Source organism: Mesoplodon bidens (genome assembly GCF_964165515.1).
Source record: "Mesoplodon bidens genome assembly, chromosome: 20".
NCBI classification, from domain to species: domain Eukaryota; kingdom Metazoa; phylum Chordata; class Mammalia; order Artiodactyla; family Ziphiidae; genus Mesoplodon; species Mesoplodon bidens.
Window position 1 is genome coordinate 8,792,210 of NC_138181.1, and position 22,929 is coordinate 8,815,138.

A 22,929-nucleotide genomic window follows, 5' to 3' on the forward strand; every position below is an offset into this window, starting at 1 on the left:
TACAGTCTCTCACACTGCAACAGGTAGCAAGGACCTCGGCAGATGTGCTTCTAACCCCCCAGAACAAAACGCACGGTTTGACAGCTCGGCCTGACCGCAGAAGAGCAGCAGGAGGGCGGTAAACAAGGGTGGCGGGGACGGGCGGCAGCACAGATGATTCAGACACAAATCCCACGGATGAGCGTTTTCCACAGCAACATCAGTCACACCAAATATAAGAAACCAGCACTGGCAAGTGAGATGAGCAATTATGTTCCAAATGTGATGGGTTCATTTTATTTATTCTGACGCAAAACGAAAGATTCCACTACCGCGGAGACCTATATATTACAAGGTCATGAAAAAGTGGTGTGGGACATGCAGGACGTGATGGACAGCTGGAGGGTCGGGTCATCTCCTTTGTAACATGACACTACAATGTCGCTGAGCAACACACTGAAAATAACACCGCGGAACTGAACTGAAATGTGGCACGGACATGACAACTTCCGGGCATGCCTTCAGGCACACCTCCCTTAGGCTGGACTCGATATCTAGGCTTCTGTGTGAGGAGGATTACAATTCTTTGGAAGAATAAAAAGTTCACACTTTTGAAATTCCACAGAAGAATTTTAAGGCCAAAACATAGTGGGTTCCTTTCTCTTCCCCTCCAAGGACAGAGCTGATGCTTTATTCACGAGCACATTAAGCTTCCAGCTCAAACCCCAGCCCGACCTTGTGCCCTCCTGCACTGAAGTTCTTGCCGTCGATCAGAGCTGACAGGGTCAGTTTCACTCCTAGGAGGAAGCAAACACCACAATCACTTGTAACAAGCATTACGATCAGATCTGCATTTCCTAGAAACAACGGGCGGAGTCAACGGCATGGGTTACAGCTGGCTATGAGATTACCTCTGTTACTAACTCGATGCCAGGGTACCCACAGCCACCTGATCTGTAAAGCACAGTCATGGCACACTTTATTTGGAGTTCTGGGTTAAGAATGATGAGTGATCAACCAAACTCACAAGCCACAGTAACCAAGTTATTATCAGGAATACAGTAAGTCCCCTATACACAAACCTCCAAGTTGTGAACTTTCAAAGATGCGAACGTGTGTTCACATGTCCAGTCATGTAAGTTAGTTCATGTGTCTGGCGTACATTGTCACATGTGTGCATCCTCTACAAGTGGTTGTGCTTTTGTGTGCTTTACTGTACAGTATAGAATACAGTAGTTCGGTATCTCTATTTCAAGCCCAGCATGTCCAGAAGCAAGCATAAAAGCAGTGGTGATGTAGCTGGTACAGTACTACCCAGACATCACTAGATCATTTCTTCAAGAGGGTAGACAGAATTGAATCCAGCAAGGAGCCAGAACCTGTGCCATCACCGTCAGCCATGAGGGAAATGGCCGCTTGCCGTCCGTCTCCTATTGCTGATGACCCTTCAACTCTACCATCTCCCACCTCCTCTCCCTCCTCCAGTCAGTAACTCTTCTTGCCTGTCCACTCGATGCCAGCCCCTGTGTGCCAGCTGTTGTACTGGACTACTGTGCTTTTCAGGGCACTGTACTGTGAGACTAAACATGTTTTATTTGTTGTGCTCGTTTTTTTATGTATTATTTGTGTGAAAAGTATTATAAACCTATTACAGTACAGTGCTATAGCTGATTGTGTTAGCTGGGTACCTAGGCTAACTCTGTTGGACTTATGAACAAACTGGACTTACAAATGCGCTCTTGGAATGGAACTCATTTATATGTAGGGAACTTACTGTACAAAAATACTTTTTTAAACAAAAGTGCTTAATCTGTTTTACTTCGAACAACCAAATGTTACAAGACGGTCTGAATCAACCTAAAGTGATTGCAGGTTGTCTGCAGGTTATTTTCATTATTCCTCAATCACCTTCTACCCCAAGCCCATAGTTATTCACTCCTTTACTCACCTGGTCGAAGGGTCTGAGTATAACCCAGTCCAATCAGGCTGGCATTATTCACTTTAGCCTAAGATTAGGAGATGAAATAGAAACAGTTAGAAAACAATCAATTTCATAGTATGTAAGTCCAACACAACCACTCCATGCATCAGATTTCCAAAGCTGAAACACCTTAGGACCAATCCAGAATTAGTAAAACTGAAAACCTAATTAATAAAAGATGAATCTTTTAAGAAGTCAGTAGGGGACAGAGGGGACCTTGAGAATGCATGCTTAAAGGCCTCGAGCAAAATTTTAAAACACTGTGCAGCCACACACCCCTCCTGTGAACGGAATTCTTTTGAGTTACCAGTTTTACAACCTCCGACAGTGGTAAGAGCATGAACTCTGGTGACAGACAGATCTGGGATCAAATCTTGGCACTGTCTCTTACTGTGTGACCTTGGGCAAGTTACCTGACCTCTCTAAGTCTCAGCTCCCTCAGCTATAAAATGCGGCTGAGGGTAATACTGCTCACCAAATAGAGTAGTTGTGAGGGTGAAATGAGATAATACACATAAAGTCTTAGCACAGGACCTGAGATCTAAGAGCTCACTTCGTGTTATTAACAAGAATTACCAATGACAACAGGAATAGTCACCGAAACCCAGGAACTTATAGATCAGAAAATGTTGAGGCCAAAGAGATAAAAGGACTTTAGAAGGCCGGACGACAAATACAGGAGGGACTAAGATTAGAACCCACAGTTCCTGACTTCAGGTGTGTACTCTTTTCACTACACAGTGAGTAGCTCGAAGTTGATAAAGAACATGCCAACTACGACCACATCACAGCATCCATTTACGACTCAGACGAAACCCTAAGAGCAGACCCGATCTGCAGCCCGTTCTTACACATAGGGAAGTTCTACAGTCCAGCTTGTACTTGGCGGCGATGCCGAAGCGGGTGTTGTTGCTGCCGGCCGTCCACGCGAGGCTTACTGACGTCTCGACCTTCTCGTTCACCCGCTGGTAGATCGAGCCTCCGAACTCCGTGCCGTCATTCCTGTGTTCACAGCACAAGGAAAGTCATTAGTATCTAGTTTGTTACAACATGGAAACAACGTCTAAGACTACCTAAGTCAGGGTCTTCTTTTACAGCTACAGACTTCAGCAGACTTCTAGCAGAGCTGACTTCCCAACAAACCGCTTATGTGATTTATAGCCACCTAATTAAAGCACAGTAACATCTGACTCATTTACTTGGCTCCTCCACATGACATGAATTTCTTAGACACAATTCAATTGTGCACAAAGGCAGACACCTCAAGGAAGTATGAACTGTATGTCTCTGAGATGTTCACAGTACTCAGAAACTCCAAAGTAGGGTTATATAAAGATTCTGCGAACAATAATATATAGTAGTACAAGCCAATTCTGGATTTCACTCGAAACACAACCTTAGCATTAGAGAGCACCCTCCAGACAATAGCTACAGTGCATGGCCCCAGGGAAGTACGCGACGTATTGCTTCAGAGCACCTCAGCAGTCAGTTCCTGAGTTTTCATAATACTGTTTCATCAATTTCAATGCCTCTTTCTACACCACTAGTGACTTTATTTTAGTCACCGTAAGTGGAATAGAGTGTCTAGTGGAAAGCAATCTGCAACACTTCAAAAACACAGAGCTGACGCTTTTCTTCCTGGGACAGCAGCAGTGCCCAGTAGGCCAAGACATAAAATACAGTTTAAAAGTTCAAATTCATGTAACCAACAGCCTAAGACTTGAACCCAGGACTGCTCTGAGGACTTCTGAATACAACCCAGGTAACTGGGTTCTGACCAGGGTACCTGAAAACCTCCAGAGAATTACACCGGGGATGCTCCAGGACGCTCAGATCAATTAGGGGGTTGCTCATGATCCTAACAGACCTGCTTCTAGAAACTGACAAGATGAACAGGGAACCGGAGGAAGCAGGAACGCCTCCAAAGGATCCCTTCTACCTGCCCCGGGCTCTCTCCATCCCAGTGGCTGGGGTACAGGCTCAGAGGCCAGCAACTGCCAGCGGCACAGCACCAGCGCCAAGTGCACTAACTCTGCAGTGCTTTGCCGACTACGAGCGGCGCAGTGAGGCTGGATGTCCACCAAGGCATGACGTCATGCCAGCACCACCCCTTCCAACCTTCTCCTCATGCTAATGGCTACCATCCTTCTGGGCAACTGTGCCGGCACTAAAGGAGGAACTCTGAACTATGAACACTCACACGTGAGTGTGCAGCTGGAAGTCTGCAGCCTTGTAACCCAGGGCGAAATTATTCTGTGACAGTTTGGATTTGGCTGTGTCAAAACTCATCTGATAGCCAGCAAGCCAACCTTCAATGGCCAACACAGCCCAGCCATAGATGGTTGGTCCAGAAAAATCTATATCAACATTACTGCCAACACTGAAACAATCCCGTTTATAGGAGGCCTTCAATTTCCCACTCTTCTTTCTGTAAAAAAAAAAAAAAAAAAATGAAAACAGTACAAGTTTTCACTGCTGTCCAGAAATCTTTAGGGTAAGATCCCTCCTCTCCCATAATGTAAATACTGTTTTGGCAGGTGGCACATATACAGTAAAAATGTTTCAAATGACAGCTCTACAAATGTAATTTCGTTAGGATTAGAAATATATATACTATTTTTTACCTATTCCTCACTGTAAGTTCAAATGATAGGGTATTTCATGATTAATTTCATGAAAGCGTAAGTATAAAAAGGTGTAAGATATTTCAGTACCAAATTAATAATCTGAATGTGTATGTATACAGACATAACAAGAAACCAAATTTCTTTAAATGTTTCCAAATGCTACAAAAGGTAACACCCGACAGACTTCTAAACTATTAACCTGTCATAGAGAGAAGTGTACTTTTTTTTTTAATAAGCATATTTATTTTCCTTAGGCCAGTGTTTTCTCCCTGGACAATGTTAGATGGATGGAACAGAAGTGTACATTTTTGAAGGACAATACTGAAGACACGAAATCAGTTCTTAGTAGTCCTGCGCTTGTCCTGCAGACAACACAGGTGTGTAGCAGGAAGGACGCGCCTGCTGTTACAGTGGAGGAGAAATGCCACGTGGCCTCCGTCGAGCGCCTGTCCTTTAGAGAGAGGCAGGTGGGAAACAACATAATCCCCATTTTTCAGATGAAAAAACTGAGTCAGAGAAGTTGGGGGATTTATAAAGGCTAAGAAATCAAGTAAGTGGAACTATTCTTTGCAGTGTTCTGGTGCCAGGAGACTACACTCCTCTTAAGATGTTAACTTCTCAGCAAGACATCACATCCATGAATCTTCAGGACAGCTTAAAAAATATCTCGTCTCAGACCCCTCTAGCTCCTAAATTTTTTCTACTATGTGCCTCTTTGAGTGTCACATAGGGAGTGTCCTCAGGGAGGGTCCCTCCCTCCCTCCTGCACACACAGGTCTCAGTGCCCCTCACCTCCAGAGCTCCTCCTGCAGCTCCCTGCCCTAGACCTCTCTATCCCTTCAAGCCACAAGACCATTTCAGAAAATGGGGTTGGGATAATTACCCTGTGTTCGGTACAAATATGGTATCAAGAGTCAGTTTCAACCCTTCAGCCAACTGAAAAATAAAGAGTTCAAATTAACAATCAGCAATTTTTAATTCTTTTCTTGACTTGAAAAACCAATTCTAAAGTTTTCTCTCACTTCCTCTCTAACAAATAAGAAAGTCATTAAAGAAAGCCAAATATTAAATGATTTAATAAATTGCCTCTTCTTCCTTCCCTGCCCCCTATCCCACTCCCCTCACCCCCAGGCTTCATCATGATTCTCTCACCCAAAAAAAGGCTAAAACATACAGGTCAAATCCAGTTATAGCCAATAATGTAAACTAGAGTACAAAACCACAAAATCCCAATACAACAAAATAACTGTGATACTCTCTTGAAATTATTATAACTGGACATTTAACAAGCCAACCTAAGTAATTTATTCAGCTATACATACATATGCATTATCTATATATGGTAATGTGCAAATAAACATACTTCAAAAAATAGTGCCCTGAATGTAGCAGGCACTTGACAAATAACTGCTGAAAGATTTTCTCTTTGAAAACATTAAAGAATTTTAGAAACACTTTTCTGTGGAGTCAATTTTGCAATGATTACAAAACAAAATTAAATTAGATCACTACAAATAGCTTGGTCTACTCAGGAGAGGCTCAGCTGTGTAACAGTAAGTATTTTAGAACTGGTCAGAACAAAAGATATCATAATTATGTACGTAGCAACAAAAGCTTACTTTCTAGAAACATAAAACATACCGAAGAAGGCCACATGCAGAGAAAAAATACGAAAACTAGACAGGGCTCAAGATCTCAAATTATATCTTGGGGATTTGTTCATCATTTTATCCCCAAGATAACTTTACCCTACAAATAAGTTCCAACGCTCTCTTACCTTATTCTCCAAAGAGATTTCTGTCCCAAGAGTATTGTCTGTGTTCCACTTCTGGGTGAAGGTCAGTCCATAGTCACAAATCTTGTATTTGGTCTCTAGGTTGCCTGATGCTTTCCCTGTATCAGTGTAAGCATGACCAGAAGTACAAAATTCCTGGTAAGAAAAAATAATTACTTTAAAATCAGCTCATCAGATAGAAAATATTCATTCCAGCAAGTAATGTTCAATGTGGCAGAAACCAACACAACTCACTTTTCACCACTTTTCCCATTACTCCACCTCTCTTACTGATATTTCTGTGCCATATACTCTCTTACTAAATGGGAATCTCTCTTTTAAAAGAAAAATATCTTTACTGAAAATAAACGCCTTTTCTACAAAGACAAAACTACTGAATCTTAAATATGTAAAGACTACCAGTTCTCTATCATGCCTTTCGAACTATTAGTTAACTTTAAAGTCCTTAAAAATCCCCAAACACTAGAAGCCCTAGACTGCCCCCCTTTTAATAGGGCCAGAACTTTAATGCATTAAAAAGCCTTATTTTTATTGTGGTGAAATACACTTAACACAAAATTTACCATTTTAACCATTTTTATGTGTACAGTTCACTGGCATTAAGTACATTCGCACTGTTATAAAAACTTTATTGCTTTTGTCCACAAAACTATCCGTAAGACTATCAGCATAAACAATTTCAATTGAAAGTACCCATTTTTCACAAGAAAATGGAATGTTGTAACTTATCCTTCTTCCCTGTCAAATAGTTACTATGAATGCCTTAAAATATATCCTCCTCCCAGTTAGGTGTCCCTCAGTCGTATGACAATAAGCAATTAGAAATAGATCTCCTTCTAGGGGAAGCAAACAGTCAACACCTGTCACTGTCAATCTATGAACTGTCAAGAAAAAAACGTTTCTGATTGGCCCTGTTTTTAAAGAACATTTCTGAAATATTGCCAACAGTAATGAAACCCCACCAACCCTGCCCCCTAACGCTCGTTCTACAGGCCGATGAAACAACTGGGAAACTGTGATCTGTTTATCTACACCACGCAGAAAGTTTTCAAAGAGAATATCACACTGCACACTAAGGGCAAGGCCTTGGTAAAACACGATAAAATGCTAGTCATGTTTAATAGTTTACATCACTTTCTTTTAGTAGATCCAGCTACCTAGTGTTCCATTTTTCACATTTACCTTTCATAAACTTGCAAGTATAGCAAATATAAACCTTAATTTTGGTGCAAAAAATAAAGGTAAAAGAGTATTTAGTCTATATTTCTTTCTCATCATCATTTCTTAGTCTGAAGCTCTGTCAAAAATCTAAAATGCCAGAGGTACAAATCTCAAAGAAAAGGCTAGAATTTTCCTAAGTTGAGTTCCAGGCTCACAATTGCTTCAGTTTTTGTCTAATTTCATAATTAGCTCAAACAGTGCAAAATATATTTATAACATGCACATAACATCTACGGTTCTGCATTAAATGCTAGTATGCAACAAAACAATCATGAAAATGTGACTGTTATAGATGGCATATCATAAAAATACCAAGATACGATCGAGAAAATTTGGAGCAGTGGATGAAATTTACCCTCAATCAGTACCAGAGAACAAGAGCAACCATAAAAACAAGCACACAAATATACTGTTTTTCTTACCATCTGAATGAATATTCACACACAACAGCAGCATGAAAGGGAGATAAAATTTTAGTTGTTGATTTTTGCAACACAAACCTACCTTGAGCAAATTCTGAAGTACTAATCAAAATGAGTATAACTTTTCTATTTTAATAGACAATATAACAAAATCCAATCCTAGTAAGGTAGCTGCATACGTATTTATTTACTGCTAGAAAACCCAGGGAAAGAATCATAGTGACAAACCAGGACTATACGAAACATAAGACAAAGGACCATAAACACTCCACATGCTTCTTGCCCTTCTAATTTAATCATTATATCCAGAAATAAAATTTGTGCTGGTTTGAATAGGTAAATACCAAACAAAAAAGATGCAGCCAATAAAGAGAAATCAGAGAATAAGGTGAAGGTAAAGTTGATCTATTTGCTGAGACTTACTTAAAGAAAGCTCTGGTTAGTGATGCTTTGATAATACACTGATATATCCTTTACCATATTCTTAACTTCCAGTAAAAAAGACTTTATGAACATTAATAAAAACTGTAGACTAGTCTTCTACATGCATTTCTACATTTGTTTCAACTAATCATGAAGGGACAGAGACTAAAATTAATTTGTTTTTGCAAAAGGGCAACAAAATTTGCATGAACCCAATACAAGGGAAGCAAAGATTTTAGTGTCCATACACATATTCATGAAAGTATAAAGATATCGCATGGGTCAAAAAATATATATATATATACATACATATGTATACATATATTCTGTATCTTCTGAGAATAAGACTCAGAATACTCTTATTGTGACAAACACAAAGGGTCTCCCTCCAAATTCAACCTGACTGTCCTTGAGCTCAAGTGGCTGAGCAGCTCACTGAAATGTGAGCAGGACAAAGCTGTAGGGAAGACAGCATAGCACCAAAAGTATGTCGTTTCAAGTAACTTGACTAAACAATGATTTTTAAACAGGTTCCTTTAAGTTAATTATGCTACATCTATTAAAAATATATTAAGGGGCTTCCCTGGTGGTGCAGTGGCTGAGAATCCGCCTGCCAATGCAGGGGACACGGGTTTGATCCCTGGTCCGGGAAGATCCCACATGCCGCAGAGCAACTAGGCCCGTGCACCACAACTACTGAGCCTGCGCTCTAGAGCCTGTGAGCCACAACTACTGAGCCCATGCGCCACAACTACTGAAGCCCATGCACCTAGAGCCCGTGCTCCGCAACAAGAGAAGCCACCGCGATGAGGAGTCCGTGCACCACGACGAAGAGCAGCCCCTGCTTGCCACAACTAGAGAAACCCACGTGCAGCAACAAAGACCCAACGCAGCCGAAAATAAAATTAATTAATTATTTAACTGAAAAAAAAAAAAATATATATATATATATATATTAAGTACTTACCACTCCACTACATGACTTGGTTCTCAGATCCATTTTCACCATGCCAAATCCTAGACACACACACACAAAAAATTAATGTACAAAATGTGACATGCACTCCAGTCTTTGCAACTTAGAAATTATGAAAATAGTCCATAGTACATTCCATATGGAAAATACTCAGTATTCTTGTTAGGTGAGAGTTCCACAAGGAACTGAATTATAACAAAATAACTTAAGTTTAATTTCTAAGTCCCTCAAAATAATGACATATTATGAAAATGTAAGTTAAAAAAACAAATGGATGAAAGGAATATGTACTATTTTAAGAACCAAAATTATTAGAAGTTATGTATATATATACAAGCTTAAAATATATAATTAACATTACTAGTTAATAAAAAATCAAATGTGTACAGCACAAAAAATTTTAAATGTAAAGACTAAATTTTTAAAACTAAAAATAAATGTCCACTTGCTTTCAAACACTGCATGTTCCTCCAAAGAAGTCAAAAGCTGTGTCTTCACCCTCGTGAAAATACTGCCATTATTTGGAGGAGGAAAACTACACCCCATACGTTAGCTGTCCCCAGGGCTAACCAAAGGAGGCACACATATTACAGATTTATATGATTTCACCTGACAGATGATATTAAATATGCAAATGCTATGCATGTGTTAATGTACACAACAGCTTTTAATGCCTGTGGGACTCTACCTCTAAAAACAGAAGTCTAGTAACCTGCTAATGGTGATCCCCTTAAATCTTGTAAAATAGATTAATGCTGACTTAACCTCATTTTACTAAGCACAGTATCTCCCATATAGTAGGCATTCAGTACTAATGCTTACCCCCAAATTGGCAATTCACAATAGCATACTTACCATATCCTTTGTTGAAGACATCCTTGGCAGCCTTTCCTAGGTCACAGTAAGTCGGTGTGTTACACATATCTTATAAAGAAAAATGAGGACAAGGGAATAAAAGTAACTATTTAGTAGTTATTCACAGTTCAGCTGTTTAGTTCTGTGAGAAGAGGTATACAATTTTTTCTTCCTTTGCGTCTTTAATGCTTATGCCCTAATGCTAGCCAAGTTGAGAGAAAGCATGCTGCTCCTTTAAAAAGAGCTTTCCAGAATGCTAGAGGATAAAAGGGTTTTTCATGAGATTCACAAAGATCATCTTTCTGATTGCACTGCAAAGAAAAGAAATTTCTCCCAGGCTGAAGGAGATGCTCTGTTAAACTGGACTTTTACTTTTTTTTTTTTTTTTTTGCTGTACGCGGGCCTCTCACTGCTGTGGCCTCTCCCGTTGCGGAGCACAGGCTCCGGACACACAGGCTCCGCGGCCATGGCTCGCGGGCCCAGCCGCTGCGCGGCATGTGGGATCTTCCGGGATAGGGGCACGAACCCGTGTCCCCTGCATCGGCAGGCGGACTCTCAACCACTGCGCCACCAGGGAAGCCCTGGACTTTTACTTTTTAAAAATATGCAAAAATGTACATTAGAAAAACATTTCTTGGGTTGTTATAAAGGCAAAGAGCTGTGTAAGGTGTCAAGGTAAATTTTCTGAGGATCTGTAAAACAGATGCAATTAAACATCTTCGGGGTTACCGTTTTTGCCGCTCTGACATTCAGTTCTTAAGAATTACCACACTAATTGAAATGTATTCACCCAGAGTATGCCCTCTCTCAAAACTCTTCTTAAAATAAAGTGCTATAATCTTACCTAGTAACCAGATATAGGACAGGGTCTACCTGCAGCAGTCTGCTCCCCCAAATCAGTATACACTCTACAGTTACAGCCTTCAAAACCCAAGGGGCTTGACTTTTCATCTTGCCTACTTAGTATTCAGCCAGCCTTTCTACTGCCAAGATGACCCTCACGTCAAAATCTCAGGCCTATCGACACTGCTGGACATACCACTCCTTTGCCCTGTGCACCACGGGAAACCTCTTCCTGCAGTAGCCTCAAAAGCCACATCCAACAGGTCGTAGAACCACCTCAAGCAACCCCAGTGGCCCCAGTACTACACCAGAAACATCCAGAGCACCAGCTAGCCCCTGAACCACCTACACAACCGAAGGTATTTACTTCTATTTGGCCGAGCTCTTAGTCTGGCCTGATAAGTTTCTGCCTATTCCACCACACCTGAACACTACACACACTTTATAGTGCACTTCGTAATTGTGAATTCACTTAAAATTTGTCCCTTAACCTAAACCTGTCAACCATGACAGATATTAGGATATGTTAAGAGAACAGAGTATTAAAATATATATAAAGTTAAGAAGAAAGCCTAAAGGTGAGAGGAGATAAATGTACTGACTCATAGCATCGTAAAGCTTTGTTCTAAGCCACAAGGTTTCATAGTTCACTCCCAGAGCAATTGATTTACAATTCAGTCCTTTGTGTTCAAAGGATCAATTTTTGGCTTTTTACACATTGCCAACTGCAATCTGATATTACTCTTTATGACCACAACCGATGCCGGTATCTGTTGAAATGTTTCCCGAAGTTCAGTCTAAAACGCAGGCACTACGTATTCAAATAGAAATGTTAAGGTTTTACAGTCTGTTTTTTTTCTCTACCGACAAGAGAAAAGATACACTTAAATGTTTAGAAACATCCATCCAGGGACCCATTACAGTCTTTTAGCATCTTGCTTCTTTTTCAAAACGACACTTTGCAAAAGTCGTGTAGGGGGTTGGACCTCAATTTTGCCTAGTTCAAGCTTACTTTTTCAGGCCCAGGGTCCTGATGGGAAGTGCACTGCTGGTATGATCAAGCAAAAACTCGAGAAGCCCCGGAGACGTCACGTTCCGCACATTTCCATGACTACAAATGCACTTGTCCGTGGGCACGCACAGCGCACCGGGGTTGCAGGGGTTGCAGGAGCCGCAGTCGGGGGGTGGCGGGTTAGTTATAACCCAGCTTCACAGGATTACTAACGGGACCGTCAGCTCGCCTCGCCCCTTGAAGGTGCACATTCAGCATCCTCTCCTCGGCGGCAGGGAGTGGAAGAGCCCCCCTGATGCTGGACTCCAATGCCGGGGAGGAAGCCGGGGGCGGGGGTGGGTTCGGGGTTCGAGGACCCGACTTCCCTCGAAACCAACCTCCCGTCCGGCCTGGCGCCCGGAGAGTCCTGGGGGCCAGGCGGGCGCGAGCAGGTGGCGGCGCGGCGGTCCATCACCCGAGAGGCCGGTACCCGCCGACCCCGCCCGCGGGCCCACGCCCCGTTAGGCGGCCCTTCCTCCCGCAGGGCCCTGCCGGTCGCTGCCCCGCCCCCGCCCGGCCGCCGGCCCGCGGCCCCGGCTCGCCTTACCTCCGACGGGAGGACCTGTCCGCTCAGCCAGGAGGGCGCGCCCGCTCCGCCAGGGCACCGAAGAAGGTCTTCTTCAGAGCAACGCCGTCCGCGCCTGCGCGGCCCCACGCCCGCGGCGCCTGCGCGCCCCGAGCTCCGCGTCGCGGCTGCGCCGGAGTGTCGCGCCGGGGTCGGACCTACATCTCCAACCGTCCGAGTACGCGCGTGCGCGGCAGGGCCCGGCGCGCAGGGAGGGGCGGGGGTTGACGTGGGGCGCGCAGGCCGGGGGACCGCACCTTTGTCCGCGAGGGGCCCGCTCTCGCGAGAGGACGCGTAGGCTACTAGTTACCGTTGCCAGGGGAGGGGCCGTGGCGGCGGATGCGGCGGTACCAACCACTCCGCAGTGGATCCTGGCACAGCCGACCCCGGCGTCTCCTTCTCTGGCGGATGCCTGGCAGACCTGTATGGGGATTTCGTCTCAGGGTGACTAAAATTCAAGAATGTGGCCCTTAGGTCATCTCATCTTACGGATGAGAAAAATAAGTCCCGAGGGGGTAAGTGACGTGACTTATTCAAGATGACACAGGGTAAATGATAATTCAAAGGCAGAGAGGAGATGGAGGCGGGAGAGCTCTCCTTCAGAGACGAACTGCAGCTCATAAGTGTAGAAGAAATTATAGAAATAGGAAATCACCACTTGGAGCCACCAGTAACTGATTCAAGCAAAATTCATCAGTAGATGCTGGACGGTTGAGGATATTCATACAGTTCCAAAGTGTCATCCCACAGGTTACTTAGTGAAGAGAAAAGGGTACCTTCACATTAAAGAAGTCACCCTCAACCGAGTGATCAAACTTGACATCACCAGGGATGGTACAGACTGACACCACGTGCTCATTCTTGCCAAAAAAGTGACTTCTCTCTATTCACAAGGAAACAGTCAGATTGAGGGACAATCCAAATTGAGGGACATTCTGCAAAACAACCACCTGGTCTCTTCGTAAATGTAAATTTCATGAAATATTAAGAAAAAGGCTAGTGTTCTAGATTAAAGGAGACAAACATATGACTCCAAGAGCAATGTGATCCTAAATTGCACCCAGGATCAAAAAACAAAAAGCATCTGTTGAGGATCATTCTTGGGTCAACTGAGAAAACTTGAATGTCGACTATAGTAGTATTGTAACGTGTAAAATTTTCTGAGAGTCATGATTATACCTTGATTATGCAGAAATGGCCTGGTGTTTAGGACATACCTGCTGAAGTATTTAGGAGTGAAATAGCATGTGTCTGCAACTAACTCTCAAATGGTCAAGGGAAAAAACATGCGAAGTGTTAACAATTGGTGTAGCTAGGTGGAGCATATGTGGATGTTTGTTGCATTATTCTTGAAACTTTCCGATAAGTTTACAATTTTTCAAAATAAAAAGTTGGGAAGAAAAAACCCCCACAAAGTCTTTGATATTCAGTTCCTGGTACCAGATTGCTGCTTGAATCAAGAGGCAAAGATTATTTCCCTGCTGTGTGTAAGGCATTTCAGGCTAATAAGAGATAAGATAAATGCTCCCAAAGGACTCATAATGTAAGATTTGGACAAATACCTGCCGAATGAGGCAGAAGATGATAAATGTCATCAGCAAAGCAATAGAACTTAGTAGGCTAAACAAAATGAGCTTTGTAGTCAAAAGAGGCTGGGTTTGTATCTCACATCTGCCAACTCCGTGGTGTTTGGCGAGCAACTTAACCTCTCTATGCCTCTGTTTCTACATCTGTGAAACAGTAAAGAAGTAAAGAAAATAATGTAAAGAAAATAATGTATCCAGAGCACGTAACAATCTACCTGGCATATGGAAAATGTTCATTAGTTAATAACACAGATGAAAATTAATATGCTATAAGTGATTAAAAGCTGTACAGGCAAAACTACGTTTATTCACATACATACGGATATCAGAGCCACAACTTCAGCCTGTACTTTGGCACAGACCTGGACTTTGTCGAGTACAACAGGCCACTGAAGGCTGTAAAGAGCACTTTGAATGGGAATTTGGCAACGTTCCTTCCTTGGGCTTCTTTATCCAAAGACCTTTCTTCTGAAGGGACCTGGTAACACCAGTCCCAGGTCATGCACCAAGAGACCTCCTCTTTCTCCCAGCACCTGATGCAGGAAGGTGGTAAAAGAAATTGTTAAGGAAAACGGCGGCTGCAGAGGGAATCATTCCTTTGCTTGCCATCTCTCTGGCCCCGTCGGCTTAGCAGGATCCACGTTAACCCTCAACGTCCATATCAAGCCTCTGGCCTCTGTTGCCTCCGAACTACAGCCATTGCTCACCCCCGACCCACAATGGGCTCTAAGCTCTTGGGAAGCATAGAAAGGACTTTCTCAGTCCAACTTCTAATCACCTGGCATTCTTCGCCTATAAAATGTCTAGAACCAGAATTTTAGGGCAGGGAAGGGGCTTTGGACTCCTTCATTTGTGACACATTTGCTACGTGCTTACTGCGTACAGGACACCATGCTCAGAGCTGATGGAGGAGCACACGCCCAGACACATCCGTGTTGTGTGTGTCCAGAGGCCCTGGTTAGCAGGCTCCCAGCACAGGTCACCTGCTGTAGTCAAGGTAACCTGATCGTCTGCCTGTGTTACCTTTGTGAGAGAAAATCCCAGAAGGCTAGTATAGTTTTACCCTCAAAAATGAGAAGAAAAAAGAAAAACCCTAAGAACAGAAGCCCCACTGTGAAGATTTAGTAGCTCGATTGCCCTAAGTGTAAGGAAAATTAAGATTCTGAAGCCAGCGGTGTTATTTAATTCCCTGTTTCTTTAAAGAAAAAAGGGCCCACTTGTTTGTTTTCAAGGACTTCAGAATTCTGATGAAGGGTGAGGATCCCCTTGGCATCTTTGAAGAAGAGGAGGGACCAGCCCCATCCCTGGGCCTCCTCAAGGGGGCAGCAGAGCACAGGGACCCAGCGGTGAAAGCGCCTCGCTGTGCCAGGGCTGGGTCCGGTGGACAAGAGGGGCATGGCTTGCAGTGCAGAGGGACAGACATCCAAGACTGTGTTATTGTATATTCAGGGTGTATATCATACCCTGAAATTCCATGTCTGAGGACTCTTCTCAAGGAAACAGACTCGTGCAAAGGTTCATCTTGACTAGCTTGAATGAATTACAGTCGTAAGAAATTAAAAACAACTTAATGGCCAACATTTAGAGGATTCATTAAATTGTAATACACCCGTCTTCTGGGATATGGTACAGCCGTGTGTTCTGATAATATTTGATGATCTGGGGGAAAGGCTCAGTTAAAAAAGGTGGGGGTAGGGAGCTTCCCTGGTGGCGCAGTGGTTGAGAATCTGCCTGCCAATGCAGGGGACACGTGTTCGAGCCCTGGTCTGGGAGGATGCCACATGCCGCGGAGCAACTGGGCCCGTGAGCCACAATTACTGAGCCTGCGCGTCTGGAGCCTGTGCTCCGCAACAAGAGAGGCCGCGATAGTGAGAGGCCCGCGTACCGCGATGAAGAGTGGCCCCCGCTTGCCACAACTAGAGAAGGCCCTCGCACAGAAACAAAGACCCAACACAGCCAAAATAAATAAATAAATAAATTTAAATCATATGGGCTTAAAAAAAAGGGGGGGAGGAAACAAAAGTTTAAGTACAGTGTAATTCCGTGCGTGTGTGTGTGTGTGTGTGTGTGTGTGTTACAGTTTTACTTTAAGAAGAAGCAAGGCAGACAGAGAGACTGGGTAGAGGAGGCCCACATGGGTAGATGTAGGCTTTAGTAATGGCTAATTCTGGACTGGTGATAGATTAATAATACATATACATACATATATATATATATATATATATATATATATATATATATATATATAAAATAAACAGATGCTGTATATGTGTATGTATATGTACGTACATAGAAAAAAATCGGGAAAATGTTTCCAAAATCTGACAGTGACTATCTCTGCTGGGTCAGAGTATATGTGATTTTTATTTTCTTCACACTTCTCTGTATTTTCCAAAATTTCTAAAATTTGGAGACGTGTTTCTGTTATAATCAGAAAAGTTAAACTCACTTTCATAAGGTGGGGAAGTACCTAGGTTCATGAGAAGGGCATGCTGTTCCGTGGGCAATTTCCATCCAAAACTGGGAAATGCCTCTGGGATCAGTCCCTGACATTTATTTTGGGCCTTCTGGGAGCTCCTTTCACGTTTGGCCACAAGAGGGCGCAAGAAACCAAGGTAAAGAATAGCTAACCCTGCTGGTGGGCAGGGGGGACTCGAGTCAGGGTGATGACCCCTGTCCTCCCCTTGCCCCCAGAGCCTCATCCAAGCTCTCCATACGGTTGTGAACACAGTTATGGGGGCTTTCCTACCCAAGTTAGAGTCCAAGTTGAATGTCAAAAGGACAGCAAACATTTACAAATTGTTTTTATGAGGAAACCAATTTTGTCAACGTTCCACATGTGGATTAGGGTACAGCCTGGCTGACACAACCTGCAAATTAGCTCATCACTTGCTAGAGAAGCACTATGATCACTTATACATGAAACATAAATTAAGAAAAAAGAGGTTGGCATACTCATACGGAACCTAAAAATAGTTAATAGGCAGTGTCCCCTTAGTGAATATATAGCTGTGTTTCAGGCAACTTGATGTTTTGGGGAGTGGCCTTAGGTTAGTGAGCTGTATAGTGTGGAGCAGAGGGAAGAATCAACTTTGGAACCAGAAAACTTATGTTAAATCCGAGGTCTGCAACTCACCAGCTGTGTGACCTTGGGCAAGTTACTTGACCTCTCTGAGCCTTGGTGTCTTCATCGTTAAAACGGAGATCCCCAGGAGTACACCGTCCATCCAGATGGGGCCCACCCAGGGGGTTCCACCAGATGGCTTTCTGTGGCCAAAGTTCTGAGGAGGCTTGGACCACACACCACGGTTCACCATGGGCCGGAGCCAGATCGTGCCAGTGAGTCACACACATCACAAGCCCCAGGACGATGGAGCAGCCAGACACAGACTCACCCTGAAGGGGTGTGGAGGGGCTGCGGGGAGGGAGTCTACAGCTAGGGGCCCCTGGAGAACACCCCAGGGAGAGGCGAGGCCTGTAGCCCCACCCCTCCAGTGGGGACTCGGGAGCCCCTGTGTGCAGAGCTCAGGGCAGCCATTCACCACCCCACCTCACCCCCTCTATGGAGATGTGATTGACATGAACCACGGTGTAAGTTTCAGGTGTACAGTGTGATGATTTGATACAAATATATATTGCAAAATATAATTACCACAGTAAGGTTGGTTAAGGGTGTCCTTTACCTCATATAATTACCATTGTTTTGTTGTTTGTTGCCAGAGCCATTCATTTAGAAAAATTTACGTCTTCAGAATCGGGACTCCAGGCAGGTCTGGGATCTCCTAACGCTATGGGATTCACCCCCTACCTTCAAGGAAAAAGAATCAGACCCCAGGTAGGGTCCAAACCCAAAGACAGCAGAACCCATCTTGTCTGCAGGCTGGAGGATTCCCCTTTGCACGCTCCTTCCCTGAAACAGGCGTCCTGGGATGTGCGGACCGCTGCAGGGGTCCACTCTCCGTCCCTCAGAGTCATACGCAGTGTCGCAGGGGGGCCTTCGTTCCTTGCTCTCCCTCTACAACCCTCCAGCCTCCCACTTAGAGACACCACTCCTGCTTACAGATCACACACCCCCTCACCCACCCGGGCCTGGAGGCCACTCCATGGCCTGGACGGCTGCCACAGGGTGATCCTCAGGTCAGGTGACCATGCCCCCAGGCTCTGAAAGGCCACCAGAACACCATTGCCTAGGACTGGACACAAGGGAAAAGAGGAATAAGCGGGGTTAGTTGTGGGGATGCAGAGGGAGGAGACAATAAGAGAATGAACAAAATGAGGCAAAAGAGAAAGACTCAAATGAAAAAGAATGCGGGGGACAAAGGTGGAGAAGGAAAACGATGAAATGAAAAGAAGAATGAGGTTGAATTCCACTCAGTTTTATAGGTTTCTGCCCTCCTCCCTGCAGTGTATTTACTATTAAATTACAGTCAGTAAAGAGAATAAAACAAACTGGACTCTGAAAATACCTTGCTTTCCAAGTCGGTGCTCCGTATGAGAGTTTCATAGAACCAAGGGGCTGAAAGGGCCTCGTGATCTCCTCTAGAAACATAAATGTAATCCAGCTGAAACCACCCAAAATCGCCCACACATGGGGAGTGCACGTTGCTGGGACCCTCAGTGGCATCGGTGAAAGGACGTCTGGTCCCCGAGTCACAGTGGTGCCGACACTGTCCCAACAGGCTGACTCCTGCTGTGACCTAAGATGAGTGACGCTGTTTCCAGCGAATGTGTATCGAGATACGGTCAGTTTTTTACAAACCTTTTCTTGCCTTTTCATCCCAGCATCTGCTGTCACTACCCCCACCTCTGTGTCTTGTGTAACACGAGTGTGTCAGGGACTGCAGGACGCAGAGGAGGAAAAGCACTGCTGAGGCCTGAACGCTCGTGTCCCCAGATTCATGCGTTGCAGTCCTAACCCCTAGTGTGATGGTGTTAGGAGGGGGGCCTCCGGAGGTGCTTAGGTCATGAGGTGAGGCCCTCATGAATGGGATTCGTGCCCTTGTGAAAGAGGCCCCGCAGAGCTCCCTCTCCCCCTCCTCCACGTGAGGACATAGTGAGAAGGTGGCCGTTTACGAGCCAGGAAGCAGGCCTTCGCCTGACATAAACCTGACCACACAGGCACCCTGACCTCAGACTTCAGCTTGTATAGAAGCACCTGGTCCGTGGGATTTTTGTTACAGAGAGGTATGGAGAGTGCCCAGGAATGGGGTAGGGTGGACAAGGCATTTAGGATTGATGAGTCACACACAACATCATCTAATTTTTTTAAGCAAAAAGAAGTCAGAGCACAACCTTGACGAAGGAAGCTCGGGGCCCCTAGTGCTGTTTCCAGCTGGACGCCAGGTTGGGGTCAGGAGAATGGAGGCTGCCTTATGGGAAAGGCAGGTCCCAGCGCCACGTGGTTGGTTGGCCAACGCCAAAGGGAGCCGCTCACACAGACGCCGGTCTGCGTGGTGCCCCTGGAGTGAGCCTCATGGTGGCTGACCCCCCAACCCCTTCCACCACCACCCCGCGGCATCACACACTCCTGGAAAACTGGTCTGGAGGAGCCCTGCAGGCCGCGAGGAGCTGAGGCTGAGAGGTACGTGAGCTAGCCAAGGCCACACAGTTGGTGATGGGCTGGACCCAGTCTCCCAGGCCGTTTCTGGAAGCGGGCCCGCCCTGAGGGGCAAGACATCTGGTAAACCCGCTTCCTGGGCCGGCAGCTATGTGCCTCCTGACCTCAGGTACCTCAGCGGCAGCGCTTACACCAGCGCTGTGATTATACAGATCCTGCAATCTTTGTCTCCCCTCATCAACCCATCCCCTCATCTTTCATTTACTCACCATTTCCCGGGAGAGCCTGCCAAAGACCCGCTGGTTTCGGCTCCTTTGATTTGCTTTTAAGAAAACCAAAGCGGGGGCTTCCCTGGTGGCGCAGTGGTTGAGAGTCCGCCTGCCGATGCAGGGGAGGCGGACACGGGTTCGTGCCCCGGTCCGGGAAGATCCCACATGCCGCAGAGCGGCTGGGCCCACAAGCCATGGCTGCTGAGCCTGTGCGTCCGGAGCCTGTGCTCCGCAATGGGAGAGGCCACGACAGTGAGAGGCCCGCGTACTGCAAAAAAAAAAAAAAAAAGAAAGAAAACCAAAGTGTATGGAAATCACACTGGTGCCGACACAGGAGACGTACAAATAAAACTGACCGTTCCGGAGTGAACGTAACTCACGGCGCCGCCTCTGCCGCTGTCCCCGGAGGATGCAGGTGTCACACCCACACACCAGCCCACGCCGCACCTCCGCCCTGGCCAGGAGTCACCCGGGGGCCGGCATCCCCCGCCGTGCTGAACCAGGAGCCCCGGGGAATTTCTTCTCGAGAATTTTCATTTCCTCTGAGCTCAGTCAGTACTGCCCAGCAGCCCCCGGAGGCACGAGGAGGACCGGCGCGGGGTTGCCAGTTGGCCCGCGGTCCTTGCCAGGGGGCGCCCCATGGCAGCATCCTGGCCGAAAGTGCACGGGAGGGCTTCCTTCGTTGTGTGGCTAGCGGGGCCACGGCTCCCCGTGGGGGCAGTGGGCTCTGCACGTGCTCTGCTGTCTGCGTCTGGGAACTGACCCTGACCTAAGAGCAGAAAAAAATGCCTTTTAAGCAGAAACACTAATAAAGCCTTCCTCTCCCCACTGCTCCATCATCTCCAATCCCCAGTCATTGAGCTCAGCCTTAGGGCGCTAAGTGTGTCCACAGGGCATCCTGGCTGATGAACAGCGATCATTAGCGTGCAAGCAGCCTCAGCCGATATGAAAATACACCAAAAGTCATCTTCCAAGGAGACTTCTCGTACTTAGTTCCTCAAAATTGCTCTGGCTTTTGGGAGACCTAGAAATAATAGAGTAATTAGGGGAGATTTTTCTTCGGTGCGTTGGGTTGCACATACTTCTCCTGAAATCCTCCGTGGGAGGGCTGTGCGTCATGCTAGGTCCTGAAGTTTACGTGAGGATGGAAAGTCCAGGCTTGGAAATGAGTGAGGGACGTTGGTTTATAGAGTTTTATGAGTACCGGTTATGGTACCAGGCCCTGTACACGTATTCACACATTAAACCCTCAGAATATAGTCATTATGGGGAGGTCGTGCCCGCTTGACAGTTGTGTAGATACAGCCTAGAAAGGTGAAGCACCTTGTTCAAGGTCACCAAGTCACTATAAATCCATTTATCTCTGCAGCCATCCATCACATAAAACAACTTATGGAGCTTCTATTATATGCCAGGCCCTCAAAGCGTGAGGATACAAAGACGAACAGCTACAGCCCTGCCCACCCAGAGCTTATCACCTCGTTGTAGAGACAAAGAAGTACCCAATCACAATAGAGTTTTATAAACACCATGGCGGGCAGCTGGATGCCTGGGGGAGTGGGGGAATCGGGGGCTATAGGGGAGGCCAGACTGGTGCTCAGATCAGGTCGGCCTGACTCCAAAGCCTGCTCTTACAAGGCCGAGAGAAAGTCAAGCAGAGACAGAGACAGAGAGGGGCCTGCTTTTCGGTTTTGTTGCCCTGTTTGTAGCCTCCTGCATCTGGTGTGTCTGCATCCTCACCCCTCTTGGTCTGTGGGAGCATCGCTCCTGGAAGACACGGGGGTTAATCTTCCATCTTCCATGTTAAGGTACCCAGCAAAGCCTTGATGATTTGGATCGCGTTTCTCCTGGCCTCTGTCACCCTTCCCCCCCAATCTGCTTTCCATCCCGAATTCCGTCTTCAGTGCCATAGCCATCCACCTGTGTGTGGAATTAGAAACGTCAGGGTAACCTCAGCTCTTCTGTCTCACTCACCCGCCACCCCCCACATCAAATGATAGGGACTCCAGTGCACAATCCCACCCTTGGCTGGTTCTCACTGTCACCGTGTCACTGCCTTACACTGGCTCTCCTCTGCCTCCTCCTCCTCCTCTTCATTGGCCCAGCGTCCGCTTTCAACCCACTGCAACCCTAGCTCCACACCGCCACCAGCACTGCTTTCCTAAAAAGCAAATTAGATCCTGCCATGTTCAAGTTCAAATATCGCGCCGATGACTTTCTACTGCATATGAAATAATACCCGGTGTCCTTTGCCTGTTATCAGGTTCCTCACAGTCTAGCCTCCGCTTGTCTCTCCACCATCTGCCCCAGCCACACAGATTCTCTAGAACCAAAATGCACCTCCCTTCCCCTGCACACACGTCACCCTCTGAGCCTGGGGTAAGACCATCCCCTACTTCTCAACCTAGGAAACTCCTATTCATCCCACAAAACCCAGCTCAGATGACCCCACCTCTGTAGAGGCATTCCTTCATTCCTCCAGAAGGTCCAATCACACCCTCCTCTGTGATCCTTCAGCCCCACATTTCTATCTTTATCTTAGTGCTTGTTATAATATATCAAAATCATCTCTACATGTAGATCTTCTTGGACACCAACCCCTCAGGGGCAAGGACTGTGCTTTATCTTTTATTCCCAACACCTATACATAGGTTCTGTTAAGTACAAAGTACTCAGTGAACGTTTGGCTCCAGTCCTTTTTGTCTGTGTGTTTTGCCAGAGGCCTCTGGTGCCCTGGTATTCTCTCTTCTGTTAGGGAACAGGAAGCAGGGAAACCCAG

General features: G+C 45.6%; 1 protein-coding gene across 1 annotated transcript; it reads right to left on the reverse strand.

Annotated features, from left to right (window-relative positions):
• Positions 1-248: 248 nt before the first annotated feature.
• Positions 249-12,877, reverse strand: VDAC3 (voltage dependent anion channel 3). The gene is made up of 9 exons (XM_081221201.1): positions 12,721-12,877; positions 10,280-10,348; positions 9,416-9,465; positions 6,365-6,517; positions 5,471-5,523; positions 4,161-4,388; positions 2,812-2,962; positions 1,928-1,985; positions 249-776 (listed from the first exon to the last, which is right to left on the reverse strand). The coding sequence occupies exons 2-9, from the start codon at positions 10,344-10,346 to the stop codon at positions 685-687; spliced, it is 852 nt and encodes a 283-aa protein (XP_081077327.1). The 5' UTR covers positions 10,347-10,348; positions 12,721-12,877; the 3' UTR covers positions 249-684.
• Positions 12,878-22,929: the final 10,052 nt, after the last annotated feature.

What these genes read in the sequence shown, in the direction of transcription:
- VDAC3 (XM_081221201.1), bottom strand. Translation starts at nt 10,346, where the DNA reads ATGTGTAACACACCGACTTACTGTGACCTAGGAAAGGCTGCCAAGGAT. An exon ending in ATATTTGTACCGAACACAGG is followed by an intron (nt 4,389 to 5,470) that starts GTAATTATCCCA and finishes TTTTTTTTACAG; the next exon opens with AAAGAAGAGTGGGAAATTGA. An exon ending in TACTCAGACCCTTCGACCAG is followed by an intron (nt 777 to 1,927) that starts GTGAGTAAAGGA and finishes GCTTCCTCCTAG; the next exon opens with GAGTGAAACTGACCCTGTCA.